At 46.3% G+C, this 15721-nt stretch overlaps 1 protein-coding gene across 1 annotated transcript in view; it reads right to left on the bottom strand.

Moving 5' to 3' along the window:
• LOC139268374 (di-N-acetylchitobiase-like) overlaps nt 1–15341 on the bottom strand; it is a 44331-nt gene extending 28990 nt beyond the window's left edge. The window contains exons 1-6 of the mRNA XM_070886444.1: nt 15212–15341; nt 11803–11951; nt 10122–10260; nt 5732–5940; nt 2923–3094; nt 2175–2272 (exon numbers count right to left, since the gene is read on the bottom strand). Of these exons, the coding sequence (XP_070742545.1) occupies nt 2175–2272; nt 2923–3094; nt 5732–5940; nt 10122–10260; nt 11803–11951; nt 15212–15341 (897 nt within the window). The remainder of the gene's footprint in view (nt 1–2174; nt 2273–2922; nt 3095–5731; nt 5941–10121; nt 10261–11802; nt 11952–15211) is intronic.
• Nucleotides 15342–15721: the final 380 nt, after the last annotated feature.

Raw genomic sequence — 15721 nt, 5'->3', positions numbered from 1 at the left:
ATAAGTAGTGGCAAATAATTTAGGAGATATTTCATAACTCTCAACAAAAATATATTCCAGTGAGAAGGAAAGACTTTACCAGAAGGGAGAACCATCCATGGCTTATTAAGGAAGTAAAGGATGGTATCAAATTGAAAACAATGGCATACAAAGTTGTCAAGATTAGTGGGAGGCCAGAGGATTGGGAATTTTGAAAAAAACAGCAAAGGACGACTTAAAAAGTAATAAAGAGAGGGAAGATAGATTATGAGAGTAAATAGCAAGAAATAAAAAAACAGAAAGTAAGTCCCCCCCAGCTTTCGACCTGAATCACATTCTTCCCACATCCCCACTGTGCTCTCCGTGCTATTTAACCTCCCCGTCCCCGAATTCCTGAACTCCTCTCATCATTGAGGTCCTGATCTCATCTCCCCGCCAAATTTCAGAACCCACTTCCTTCGCTCCAATCCTCTCTCCTCCCCTTAAATCCTCTACCCTCTCTCTCTCCCACTCTACCATTCTCTCTCCCCTCTCTCTCTCCTCCCCTCTCTCTCTCTACACCCGTCTCTCTTCCCTCTCTCTCTACATCCCTCTCTCTCTTCACTCCCCTCTCCCTGACTCCCCTTCTCTCTTCCCCTCACTCTCCCTCCCTCTCTCCCCTCTCTCTCTTCCTCTCTCTACCCTTCCCCACTCTCTCCATCTGTCCCTCTCTCTCTCTCCCCCTCTCTCTCTCCCCATCTCCCTCTCCCTATCTTTCCCCTCTCTCACTCCCTTTTGCCCTATCACTCTTCGCTCCCCCCTCTCGCTCTCTCTTTCTCCCTCTCCCCCTCTCCCTCTCTCTCTCTTCCACCGACATCCCCCCATCCTGCCCCTGTTATATATGTAAACATTACCAATGTGTAAGACTTGCCACCAGGGGGCGCACCTCTAGGAGACCCAAGTTGCTGGCACTGTGTTAGCCAAGGAGGGGAATAGAGTGTTTGTTGTCAAACTTTTGAATGGACAAAATTGCAGTTCACTGACAACCAAGAACAGTTTAAAGAGGACATTACCAGCAATGATCCAAACACACACACCCAACCAGCAATCGACCTTGTGGTCAACCACGAGGATGAACCCACCATGCCCAACAGTCCGATCAGACCAGCCACACCGCAGTGCAGCAATGATCTGACCGACTCACCCAAGCCAGGACTTCAACTCAGGTGATCAACCCAGGAGTGCAGAGCCCCGGATCGCCTCAGCTTGTAAATAACTTGTATCTTAGACTTAGGGGGGGTAATGATGTTATATATGTAAACATTACCAATGTGTAAGACTTGCCACCAGGGGGCGCACCTGTGGGAGACCCAATGGCCATCTGCACACTCGGGAAAAGTAGGTATAAAAGGCAGTCTACCATACTGCTTTCTCATTCTGGAGTTACATTAAAGAGACCAAGGTCACAACAGTTTAAGCATACAATATGCAGTCTTGTGGAGTTATTCTGAACATAACAGCCCCCAACAGATCCAATGACCTTCTCCTTCTCTCTCACTTCCCCTCTCTCTCTCTCTCTCTCTGTCTTTCAGCCGCTGCCCCCACCTTGCCCCTGGCCACCAACGGATACAGCAACCTTCTCCTTGAGGAATGAAGTAAAAAACGGCCCACAGTGCAGGCCGCAACTATTGGGTACTGTGCCTTCGCGGTTTCGGTTAACAGCGTGCATGTACAGAAGGGGATCGAGTGAACATTGGGATACCGCGAGCATGCACAGAAGGCCACAAAGATGTTCGTCAGATACTCCTGGTGACTGAATATAGCAGATTAAGGGCTGATTTAATTGATGAGTTTAACATGATCAAAGGAGTTAATTGGTTAGATAGAGAGAAAGTAATTGCACTGGAGGGTGAAGTCGTGAACAATGCACTTAGGGCGGCTTCAATGGAATACAATATTAAATAACATGGATAAGGTAAGCCCAGAGACTAAGCCAATGAATGTAAATGGAAATTGGTGAAAAGTAAACATGGAACTGAAATTAAAAACCTTTTGTTAAAAAAGAGTTTTTGAAATAGTCTACAAAGTAAACTAACAGAGACAAAAACACAATTAGATGTCCTGATCAGACTATTAATGTACCAGATGGATGAGTTCCAGGTGAATTGATTCTATTCCCATTTCTTGTGCAATGCAAACTGGCCATTTTGCCTTACCTCAAACAACTGCTTGCAAGTATAGTCATAACCAAACAATGCAAGTCCCAACACGAGCTTTCTGGATTCAATACCCAGATTGATATAAGCGGACAGACCTAAATGGGCAAAAAATAACAATGAGGTTCTTGAGATTAACATTGATATAGGGCAGGTAGACCCTGAACCTGGACATCTTATTGGATCTGTTGGGGGCTGTTATGTTCAGAGGAAGAACATTCTTGCTATTGAGGGAGTGCAGCGAAAGTTCACCAGACTGATTCCCGGGATGGTGGGACTGACCTATCAAGAAAGACTGGGTCAACTGGGCTTGTATTCATTGGAGTTCAGAAGAATGAGAGGGGAACTCATAGAAACGTTTAAAATTCTGATGGGTTGAGACAGGTTAGATGCAGGAAGAATGTTCCCAATGTTGGGGAAGTCCAGAACCAAGGGTCACAGTCTAAGGATAACGGGTAAGCCATTTAGGACCGAGATGAGGAGAAACGTCTTCACCCAGAGAGTGGTGAACCTGTGGAATTCTCTACCACAGAAAGTTGTTGAGGCCAATTCACTAAATATATTCAAAAGGGAGTTAGATGAAGTCCTTACTACTAGGGGGATCAAGGGGTATGGCGAGAAAGCAGGAAGGGGATTCTGAAGTTGCATGTTCAGCCATGAACTCATTGAATGGCGGTGCAGGCTAGAAGGGCCGAATGGCCTACTCCTGCACCTATTTTCTCTGTTTCTATGTTTCTATTGTACATACCTGATACAACCTGGTGATAAGGAGCATTTGACATTGCAAAACACTCATTCATCGTTTGATCATGCATATTATAGGATCTCACAAACAAAAAGTCACAATGTTTTCCAATTGTAGCAAAGTCATAGCATTGGCCCTCTATGCAGTTTGGAGCCCAAGGCACAGTAAATATGATCTAAGGGCCAAAGAATAACACAAAGAAGTTAATTAGTTGCACTTTCGATTAACAAAATATTAATCATGTTGAATACCTCATCGTTCCCCCAACTCCTTCCTCCAATTTTTCTGTCAATTTTCTCTCCTCCTCTCCTAAATGCGGCAAGTTGTGAGCAAATTACAATTGCAAAACTACCGGCCACGCTCCAATACCTGATCAAAGTGATGTAAGAAATTGTGAATTGGAAGAAATAACTTGAGGCTAAGATGTCCCTTCAGACTGGTCTTAGAATGAAGGATTCAATCCCTGCTACAATAGCCAAGCGACTTGAACAGCGTGAACATCAATAACTGATAACAGGCAGCTCCAAACATCTGAAGGCCAAGAATGGCATGTCTGACTCCAACCTTGGGAGGATGTGAAGAGGAGGGTTACACCCAAGAGTTGAGACAAAGAACCCGACATATCATAGGTTAAATGGTCCTGTCCGTATCCTACACCAGGTCCATCCCTAAAAAGAATATTAAAGAAAGACCCAGTGTAGTGTAGGAGAGGCGTGAGTTCGGGGCCCAGGAGAGACAAGGTGCCCAGGGGCAGCACGGGCCAGCCCACACTGCGATATGTGTGCGCACTAGGTCCGTGTAGCAGAGCTGGTCTCCAGTCATCTTGGGTAATCCTTGCCACTGGACCAAGACCTCTGTCAAGCCCGTGTGGTGGCTGGGGTGCAATGACCACCACACATTAAAAAAATCCACGCACAGGCATCTTCCACCCTTCAACATGTAGTTCGGGACCTGGAATATTAGGTCCTTCATTGAAACACCTGTGAACTCATCCATTTTTGGCGTGGAAGCAAGTCATCCTCGCTTCGAGGGACGGCCTATGAAGATTTATCCTGTCCTTCAGTATTGTTCCAATAATTTTCCCACCACCGAGGTTAGGCTGACTGGCCTGTAATTGCTCGGACTGTCCCTTTCTCCCTTCTTAAACATAGGTACCACATTAGCAGTCCTCCCGTCCTCTGTCACCACACCTGAAGCCGGGGGAAGGATTGGAAAACGATTGTCAAAGCCTCTGCAATTTGTTCTTTGGAGACCATCCGATCAGCTGCCTCTGCCACTTCCCTTCCTTCCCCTGACCCACCGGGCCAAATTTCCTCTGAGGTTCCCTCCTGCCCTAGCCCTGAATTCACATCTCTCCCCAGTTTCTCTCTGATAGCCCCTCTTGACCCCTCCATGCTCATATTGTACATGAGCCCCACTTCCTGCTCCTTTGACCCTATTCCCACTAAACTGCTGATCACCCAACTTCCCTTTCCTCTCCAAATTCCTTAAGCGTGTTGTCGCCTCCAAAACCTTGTTTGAATCCCTTCAATCTGGTTGCTCCCCCGCCACAGGACCGAAATGGCTCACATCAAAGTCATAAATGACATCCTTTGTGACTGTGACAAAGGTAAACTATCCCTCCTCATCCTTCTCGACCTGTCTGCAGCCTGTGACACGGTTGACCATTCCATCCTCCTCCAATGCCTCTCTGTCACCGTCCAGCTGGGTGGGACATTCGCCTGGTTCCATTTTATCTATCTAATCATAGTCAGAAAATCACCTGCAATGGTTTCTCTTCCCACTCCCACATCGTTTCCTCTGGTGTCCCCCAAGGATCTATCCTTGACCTTCCTATTTCTCATTTATAAGCTGCCCCTCGGCGACATCTTCCGAAAACACGCCGTCAGTTTCCACATGTACGCTGATTACACCCAGCTCTACCTGACCACCACCTCTCTCGACCCTTCCATGGTCTGTAAATTGTCAGACTGCTTGTGCGACATCCAGTACTGGATGAGAAGAAATGTTCTGCAGTTAAATATTGGTAAGAACTAAGCCATTGTCTTTGGCCCCTGCTGCAAACTACGCTCCCTAGCCACCGACTCCATCCCTCTTCCTAGCATGTGTCCGAGGCTGAACCAGAATGTTCACAACCTAGGTGTCATATTTGATCCTGAACTGAGCTTCCGGCCACATATCCACAGCATAACTTAAATCGCCTATTTCCACCTCCGTAACATCGCCTATCTCCACCCCTGCCTCAGCTCATCTGCTGCTGAAACCCTCATCCATGCCTTTGTTACCTCTAGACTTGACTACTCCAAGGCACTCCTGGATGGCCTCCCACATTCTACCCTACGTAAACTAGAGGTCATCAAAAACGCGGCAGCCCGTATCCTAAGTCGCACCAAGTCCCACTCACCCATCACCCCTGTGCTCGCTGACCTAAATTGTCCCCCGGTTAAGCAATGCCTTGATTTCAAAATTCTCATCCTTGTTTACTATTCCCTTCATGTCCTCACCCCTCCCTATCTCTGCAATCTTCTTCAGGCACACCCCCCCGAGATGTCTGTGCTCCTCAAATTCAGCCCTCTTGAGCAACCCTGATTATAATCCAAGCTAACCTCTCCCCCTCTCTCCCCTCTTTCCTCCTTCAGAACGCTTCTTAAAATCTAACTCTTTGACCAAGCTTTTGGTCATCTGCTGTAATTTCTTCTTACGTGGCTTGGTGTCAAAGTTATTTGTTTTTTCTTATAACACTGCTGTGAAGTACCTTGGGATATTTTACTACGTTAAAGACGCTATATAAATACAAGTTGTTGTTGTTTACCTGAGATCCAGGTATTTCACGGTGGAAGATTTGTGCGGTATCGCGAATCAGCTCAATTAGTCCGGTATGATACATTGATTGATCTGATAAACTTTGCTGGTAATTCAAAGTGATTCCATCCATAAATTGCCTTTTTGCCACCTGTATTTGTTCATTCATCCAAGCTGCTCGCTTTGCAGGGCTGCGTAAAAGCGGTTGTGTTATACGTCCTAATGAAGAAAGAAGAAACAACTGACATCTTTACAGCATCATTTGTAGAACATAGAGGCCAAGGCATTTTACAGGACAGAAGTGCAACAAGTAGTAAGTAGGAGAGGAAGATTTAGCTGGAACTTGCATTTACATAGTGCCTTTCACATCCTCAGGATGTCCTTAAGTGACTCAGAGCCAAATAATTATGTTTGAAGTGAAATCACTGTTGTATAAGCAGAGGTGGTCGCTAATTTGTACCCAATTAATGACCCATAAATAGGAAATGAACACAAAAGGTAACTCTAAAGTCTTCTATAGGCATATAAATAGTAAACTGATAGTAAGAGGAGGGGTGGGGCATTTAGGGATCCAAAAGGAGACCTACACATGGAGGCAGAAGGTATGGCTGAGTTACTAAATGAATACAGTGCATCTGTCCAAGGAACAAGATGCTGCCATAGACATAATGAAAGAGGGGGTAAAAGAGATAATGAATGGGATATAAATTGATTAAGATGAGGTACTAGAAAGGCTAGCTGTACTTAAAGTAAATAAGTCACCAGGATGGGATGGGATGGATGCTAGAACACTGAGGGAAGTGAAGGAAGAAATCGCAGAGGTATTAGTCATAATCTTCCAACCCTCCTTAGAAATTGGGTTGGTGCTCCAGGACTGGAGAATTGCAAATGATACACCCTTGTTCAAAAAAGGGTGTAAAGATAAAGCCAGCAACTATAGGGCAGTCAGTTTAACCTTGGTACTGGGGAAGATTTGAGGGACAAAATTAACAGTCACTTGGACAAGTGTGGATTAATTAAGTAAAGCCTGCGTGGATTTGTTGAAAACAAATTATGTTTAACCAACTTGATTGAGTTTTTTTGATGAGGGCAATGCTGATCAGGCCAACATCCCCAGCATCGAAGCACTGACCACACTCGACCAGCTCCAATGGGCGGGCCACATTGTTCGCATGCCTGACACAAGATTCCCAAAGCAAGCACTTTACCCCGAACTCCGACACGGCAAGTGAGCCCAAGATGGGCAGAGGAAACATTTCAAGGACATATTCAAAGCCACCTTGAGAAAATGCAACATCCCCAATGACATTTGGGAGTCCCTGGCCAAAGGCCACCCTTGGTGGAGGAGGTGTATCCGGGAGGGCGCTAAGCGTCTCGAGTCTCATCACCGAGAGCATGCAGAAAACAGGCACAGACAGTGGAAGGAGCGTGCGACAAACCAGCCTCCCCACCCACCCTTTCCTTCAACCTGTGACAGAAACTGTGGTTCCCATATTGGACTGTTCAGTCACCTAAGAACTCACATTTAGAGTGGAAGCAAGTCTTCCTTGCTTTCAAGGGACTGCCTATGATGATGCTGTTGATGTGGTGTACACAGATGTCTAAAAAGCGTGTGACAAAGTGCCACATAATAGGCTTGTGAGCAAAGTTGAAGCCCATGGAATAAAAGGGAAGTGGCAGTATGGATATGAAATTGGCTAAGAGTCAGGAAACAGAGAATAGTTGTCAACATTTGTTTAGCGAACTGGACGTTAAGGTATACAGTGGTGTTCCCTTGGCGTCGGTTCTAGGACCACTGCTTTTTTTATATATATATTAATGACTTGGATGTGGGTGTGCGGGGCACAATTCCAAAATTTGAAGATGATACAAAACTTGGAAGTATAGTGAACAGTGTGGAGACTAAAGATAGACTTCAAGATGACATAGGCAGGCTGGTGGAATGGACGGACACGTGTCAGATGAAATTTAAAGCAGAAAAGTGTGAAGTGATTCATTTTTGTCAAAAGAATGAGGAGAGGAAATATAAACTAAATGGTACAATCCTAAAGGGGGTGCATGAACAGAGAGATCTAGGGGTATATGTGCATAATTTGTTGACGGTTGAAAAGGCAGTTAGAAAAGCTTACAGGATACTGAGCTTCCTGAATAGAGGCATAGAGTACAAAAGCGTGGAGATTATGATCTACCTGTATAAAACATAGATAGAAACATAGAAAATAGGTGCAGGAGCAGGCCATTCAGCCCTTCTAGCCTGCACCGCCATTCAATGAGTTCATGGCTGAACATGAAACTTCAGTACCCCCTTCCTGCTTTCTCGCCATAACCCTTGATCCCCCGAGTAGTAAGGATCACTAGTTCACTAAATCACTAGTTCGGCCCCAACTTAAGTATTGTGTCCAATTCTGGGTAACATACTTTAGGAAGGATGTGAAGGCCTTAGAGAGGGTGCAGAAAAGATTTATGAGAATAATTCCAGGAATGAGGGACTCCAGTTACGTGGATAGACTGGAGAAACTGGAGCTGTTCTCCTTTGAGCAGAGAAGATTGAGAGGAGATTTATTAAAGATGTTCAAAATCATGAGAGGTCTAGACTGAGTAGATACAGAGAAACTGTTCCCACTGGCAGAAGGGTCGAGAAACAGAGAACACAGATTTTAGGTGATTGGCAAAATAATCAAAAGTGACATAGCTGAGGTGGTCTTGCAGAGAGAGCCGGCATGGGGTCGACGGGCTGAATGGCCTTTCATGTTGTAATCATTCTATCATTCTATGATACTATCAAATGGCCAGATAATGTTGATTGAGGAATAAATGTTGCCAAGGACACCACGAGAACTGACCATTATCCTTCGAATTGTGACAATGGGGTATTTTACATTCACCTGAATAGGCAAGTGGAGCCTTTGTTTAATGTATCATCTGAAACACAGCAGCTCTGGAAATGCAGCCCTCTCTCAGTACTGCCCAAATGTGTCAAGTCCTGAAGAACACCAAAACCTTCTGAGCCAAAGGAGAGAGAGAGAGTTCTGCCACGGAGCCAGGCAGACACTTGAGGGAAGTAACCAAAAGCACAGTCAATGAGCTAGGTTTTAAGGGGGCTTGCGAAGATAGAGAAATACCAAGGCACAGAGTTTCAGATAGCGTTGAAGTCAATAACAGCTGAAGTCTCTGCCATTGATGGTGCACGAGGAGAAAGCTCAGTCGGCCAGAGACAGTAGAGTGTAACGTGTGTGCTGGGCCAAGGCTCGGGACACAATTGGGGAGGGCTTTCATTTAACTGCATCCTAATTTCAGAATACGTGGCATACTGCTGCAGTGCCAGGGAATAAATGTACCAACTATCTATTTATAAGACTTTAACATCCACGTATGTCCTTTCAGCTTTCTATTCAAAGTTCTGTGTCAACGATTTACCAATTTACCAATTCTAATGTGTTCAAATCTAGTAATGCCTGTCCTGTCATCTTATTAACAGGACTTTGCACATAATCCTAGAATTAGAGAAGTTCATGCCAGAGAAGGAGGCCATTTGGCCCATCATGTCTGTGCCTGCCGAAAAAGACCAGCTCTTGGCCCATAGCCTTGTAGGTTTTGGCACTTCAAGCGAATATCTAAGTACTTTGTAAATGTGATGAAGATTTCTGCCTCTACCATCCTTTCAGGCAGTGTGTTCCAGACCCCCACCACTCTCTGGCTGAAGACGTTTCTCTTCAATTCCCCTCTAATTGTTCTACCAATTAATTTAAATCGATGCTCCCTGGTTATTGATCTCTCTGCTAAGGGAAATAGGCCCTTCCCACGCACTCTATCTCGAGCCCTCAAGCGATGACAGCGTCAGCTTCAGAGGATACATACCGGGCGGCCTGCCGCTAGCGGGGCACTAGTTAAAAGGGAGGTGGTGGGTGGGTCAATTAAAATTATCCAATTGTCTTGTGCAGCCCTTTGCCACTTTGGACGTGGGTCCACACCGTGATTGGTCATTCAGGCACTCTGTTTGAGTGCCGGGCTATTAGCGTGGGGCTCCTGCAACCCGGTGTTCAAGGTAGGACTATTTTTTTACTGCAGACTTTGCAGCTTTGGCCCTTCTCTTTACTTTAGAGATGAGCCCCACCTACACGGCAGAGCTATGCGGCCCAGTGCATGTGCCCCAATACTGCCCCAAAAAGCAAGTGGAGTGCTGGATTTAATGCTCCACTTCCTTTCGGGGGCGGTAACCCCAATTTAGAGAGCGGGTCGGGACTTCTGTGCTCGCTGCAAAATATCCTGCCGAGTGAGTGTTCCGCCGCCAAACGGGGCGGTAATCAATTTTTAGCCCCGCCAAACGGGGCGGTAATCAATTTTTAGCCCTTGATCTACCAATATATCGTTGTGGTTTTGTCGGTGATAAAATTAGTTACCTATCAGGAGAACTCGAACGTCATTTGCATGAGCGCGACACAAAATCTCAGGGTCATACGCTCTCACGGGTATAATAGTCGTGACCTTAGACCAGTCATAATGCTTCCAATCCTTTCCACCAATATCAAAGACAACAACCTAGTACAAAAATAAAGCTGTCAACCGCTGTTTAAAAATATAGATTTTCCCAATCAATATAACTGTCCCCAGGCTGTGTGATCAGGGAGGGCTGGTGAACACATCTATCCTGCAGGTTATATTGGTGGTGCTCTTGTTGCTGTCACACTGCCCACTTAGTAACATTACTCTGGAGTAAATGCTAACCTCATCAGCTACATAAGTTACATAGTCATTTGCCACCAATGTTTTGTTTTCAAAGATATGATAAGTTATATGCAGTTTAATCATTGCCAGGGTCACACTTTACATTGACTGATTAAGTCAAATCACATTTTTATTACATGGGATTCCAGAATTTTTAAACAGGTGTTTTGGGGTCAAGATTCTGTGCAAACCGCAAACCTTAACCATGGCATTAGGCAGTAAGAGGGAGATCACGTCATTTAAGACATTTCACGTTAAAAAAAAACACATTTTATTGATGTTGCACATGCGAAAATATCTTTGTACAGTTCAATCGATTGTTCTATTTTATACAGGCTGCAACTATACCAACATTAACATTTTAACAGACGAATTATAATATGATACTCTGCATTTCTATCATATTCTAGCTTGACCCTTGCACTATTCCACGAGCTTCACCAGTTCCCGATCCCAACCCACACCCCTCAGCCTTTTCCGGATACTTGGCCAGCGATCCCTCTCCCCCGTGACATAGGCTGGAGCTTGACCGGTGCCATCTCTTTCTCTGCCCCATTCCAGCCCGTGCACCCAATCCCAGCACGTGTATGTTGTACCCAGCCCGTGACTGCCATCCAGCTCAGCACAGTTCAGCCTGAGATCCCCAACCCAGCCCAGCCCGAGCCCACCAACCCAGCCCAGCCCGAGCCCCCCCAACCCAGCCCAGCAACCCAGCCCAGCCCGAGCCCCCCCAACCCAGCCCAGCCCGAGCTCACCCAACCCAACCCAGCCCGAACCTGTCAGCTTCAGCCCAAACCAGCCATACCCCCAACCTAACCCAGCCAAGTCCGAGTGTCTCCACCCAGCCACACCCTGCCCGAGTCCCCCAAACAAAACTAACCCAGCTAATGCCCCCAACTCAACCCGGTGCAGCCTGTGTCCCCCAACACAACTCATCCCAAGCCCCTCGAAACAAACTAACCCAATGCCCCCCAACCTAAGCCCTCCCAGCCCGACCCACCCAACTCAACCTAATGCAGCCTGTGCCCCCAACCCAATTCAACCCAGCCCGAGCCTCCTGTCATAACCCAGCAGAGCCTGAGTCCCCAGTACAACCCAGCCCGAGCCCCCCATCTCGGTTCCCTAGGGGGAAAGTGCCAGGGGGTGAAGAACGATCCCCGACCCCGGAAAGAACAACCTAAAGAGGAGGATCTCTCAGATCTTCCACAACAGTGCGGGTGAGAGGAACAAAATGAAGAAAGGAAGGAGCTCACATCCCAATGTCCATTCCAAGGGCTGCTGCTCAATACACTTCAACAGACAACTTAAAGTAAAATAACTTATACACGAGGGAATTTAATGGCCCTCGACACCCACCTCGACTTGGTGCTGAATGTGTGCGGCCACGGGTTGGCACAGAGACGGATTCGAGCATTGACACTCGATATTGGTGTCGGATTCACCGGCGACCCACAGCGCGGCCAGGGCCAGAACCTGCGCCAATGCCAAACTCGATCGCATCCTCTCTGCCAGAGATGAAAACTTATCAGACACTGTGCGACAATGTATTTATACTGACGGGCATGTGACTGATGACACCTCCTGGATCTCTCTATCTCTTGGTATGTGTGGTAATCGTGAAATGTTGACGCAAGCTTCATACTGTCAAATGCAACTTTGTTGGGACGTTCTCTTCTCTCCCTCCCTACCTCTCTTGGGCAAGATTCATCCCTGAACCCGTCTCCCCTACTTCCTCCTTAACATCGAAACATAGAAACAAAGAAATATACAGTGCAGAAGGAGGCCATTTCGGCCCATCGTCTCTGCACCGGCCAACAAAGAGCCACATGGCTCTCGGTCAGCAGCCCTGAAGGTTACATATAAACCTATGAACAATGAACAACAGTGGAAAGGTAACCACTGCCCAAACAGTCCGCCCCACACAACTGCGACACTCCTTGCACCGAAACATTCTGTACACCACCCCAACCGGAGCCATGTGATCTCCTGGGAGAGGCAAAACCCAGATAATAACCCAGGCCAATTGGGGAAAAAAAATCTGGGAAGATTCCTCTCTGACCTATCCAGGCAATCAAAACTAGTCCAGGAAATCACATTGGACATATTCGATTCTCTGCAGTACTTACCATCGTATCTGCACCAGCAAACAGAGTTTCTCCAGTCTAATCCCATTTACCTGCTCTAGTTCTGTAACCCTGCACGGTACGGCACTTTAAGTGCCCATCCAAGCACCTTTTAAATGTGGTGAAGGTTTCTGCATCCATCACCCTTCCAGACAGTGAGTTTCAGATCCCCACAACACTCTGCTTGAAGAAGTCTCCCCTCAGATCCCCTCTGAACCTTCTACCAACCACCTTAAAACTATGCCCCCTTGTAATTTTCCCCTCCACAAAGGGAAATAGGCCCATGCTATCCACTCTATCCAGGCCCCTCAAAATTTTGTACACCTCAATGAGGTCTCCTCTCAACCTCCTCTGTTCCAATGAGAACAAACCCAGCCTATCCGCTCTGTCCTCATAGCTAAGATTCTCCATTTCAGGCAGCATCCTAGTAAATCTCCTCTGCACCCTCTCTAGTGCAATCACGTCCTTCCTATAATACGGTGATTAGAACTGTACGCAGTACTCCAACTAACATTGGCCAACATTAATCCCTGAACCTGTCTCCACCCACTTCCTCCTTAACATTGAGAAACCTTCATTCCTGAACCGATGTCCCTCACTTTTTCCCTAATATGGGCAAAATTCATTCCTGAAACTCTCTCCATTCCCTCCTCTTTCCTCCTTAACTTTAACACTATTCAACCCTGCACCTCTATCCCCCATCCCCTCATCCTCCCTGCCTTGACCAATATTCATCGCTGAACCCCTATCCTGCACTTATTGTGTGTCTTTATCAACATTTATCTCTGAATCTCTCTCCTATAGGATTGCAAAATTCGTGGAAACCCCTCAGTGTTTGGACTCATTGAAAAGGAAATTCGATTTGGGACTATCAATCAGAAAGTTTGGGATCCTAAAATGCTTATGGAAAAAATCTACGAGTTTTAACCAAGTTTGGGATTTTTAAAAGGTGAATGTTGGGTCTGCAAGAAAAGGGGTGGGGTCAATCTTTAAAAGGCCAGTTTGGACATTGGAGCTAATCAAATTGTCTGGGAACTGTTTACCCCAGTAACCTGCCCCGAGAAGACATTTACATTTTATAACCGACCACGGTAGAAACATTATCCACCCCACCCAGAGGACCCAAATGTCACATACTTATTCCAACACCTTTCAACAGGCATCGAAATATCTGGCTCAGGCCAGACTTCCGGAAGCAAGAAAAAACGGTGCTATCACAATGGACAAGATCTCACCAACTCAGGAAAGTCTATCAATGCCAGAATAAAACTAAATCAAGTTTCAGTTAGCTGGGCTGCAAAACTTAAAAAAGAACAAAGGTTGATTTGGGGCACAGATAAGGAAGTCTCTCAAAGTATAATTAAGGCCTGTTTTTACAGCCAGGGGAACACTTTGCTTCTACACCAACTTCGTATGCTTCAGACCTGACTGACTTCAAGATCAGCACACCAGCGTTGTTAACCTGGTTCTTCAGAACATCAACCAAGACAGCATTGCAAACGACCAGGACACCAAACACGCCGCGGCAGCAAGAGGCTCACGGAACAACCACCAAGATATTACCAGCAACCAAATTGGTAATATTGAGCCACCGCGACCAACGATTTCCAAACCGAAGTCAACTCGACGAAAACCTGAAGATTCGCAAGCTACTCTACAAGCTATCCCTGAGCTACCAACGGGTAAAACATTATCTAAAAGAACTTTAAAACCTACTGCTGAAGGAAGAAAGTGGGTACTTACCCCATAAATCCAATACGTGCCCTACCGCATCAGCGGACACCACCCAACTGAGGAACACGCAGCAAGAAGTCCTCTCCTACGTTCAGGGTATGGCTAGCAGAATCAACAAAATCTAACGCACCCCGAAACCGCGACCCATTACCGACTGTCAAGGAAGGATTGGTGAGCATAGTCCCTGAAGCTCCAGAGCCTAACCTAGTTAGATAGGGGAATTGGGAGGTGGGAGGTCTTGTACTGCGGTGTATTCCCTTGTGTTTGAATAAGGGATTCCCCATTAGAGTGATAAGTTTTTCCTCCTTTAAAGTGATAAGTTTTCTCAGTTTTAATAAAAGGTGTATTCATTCTTCTTGAATAAAAACCATACATTTCTTTGTACAAAGCAGTTGTCTGCTGTACTTTATCACACCCTGATTAATAAATCCAGGCTCAAAAACCAGGGAGTGGGAGTAACTCACAACTGCTCTGGGTCAGGGAAGGTAAACTGATGCCCCACACCATCCCCTACACTCCCCACCTTCCTCTCTGTTGGGACCAACATTCGTCTTCGAATCTTTACCACACTTCCTTCATGTTTTGTTCAACTGTCACCCTCAAACCTCTCTTCCCACTATTTCCATGTCTTTTTTTTCATTCGTTCCTGGGATGTGGGCGTGTTGACAAGGCCAGTATTTATTGCCCATCCCTAATTGCCCTTGAGAAGGTGGTGGTGAGCCACCTTCCTGAACCACTGCTTTCCACATGGTAATGGTAGTCCCATAGTGCTGTTCGAGAGGGAATTCCAGGAATTTGATGGAGGGAAGTTCATTGATGAAGCAGCTGAAGATGAGTGGGCCTCGGACACTGCCCTGAGGAACACCTGCAGTGGTGTCCTGGGGCTGAGATGATTGGCCTCTGCCAACCACATCCATCTTCCTTTGTGCTAGGTATGGCTCCAGCCAGTGGAGAGCCGTTCCCCTGACTCCCATGCTGCTTCCATTGTTTAGCATACATGTAGTCCTGTGTTGCAGCTTCCCCTGGTTGGCAGCTCATTTTTCAGTATCCTGATGCTGCTCCTGGTCTGCTCTTTTAAACTTCTCATTGAATCATGGTTACATAGAAACATAGAAACATAGAAAATAGGTGCAGGAGTAGGCCATTCGGCCCTTTGAGCCTGCACTGCCATTCAATAAGATCATGGCTGATCATTCTCTCAGTACCCCTTTCCTGCTTTCTCTCCGTACCGCTTGATCCCTTTAGCCGTAAGGGCCACATTTAACTCCCTCTTGAATACATCCAATGAACTGGCATCAACGCCTGGCTTGATGATAATGGTAGAGTGAGGGATATGCCGGGCCATGAGGTTATAAATTGTGGTAGAATAAAATTCTCCTGCTGCTGATGGCCCACAGCTCCTCACGGATGCCCAGCTT

Source organism: Pristiophorus japonicus, chromosome 8, assembly GCF_044704955.1.
Source record: "Pristiophorus japonicus isolate sPriJap1 chromosome 8, sPriJap1.hap1, whole genome shotgun sequence".
Classification (NCBI taxonomy): Eukaryota; Metazoa; Chordata; class Chondrichthyes; family Pristiophoridae; genus Pristiophorus; species Pristiophorus japonicus.
The sequence above is the reverse complement of the archived record's forward strand: the minus strand, read 5'-3'. Positions and strand labels throughout refer to the sequence as shown.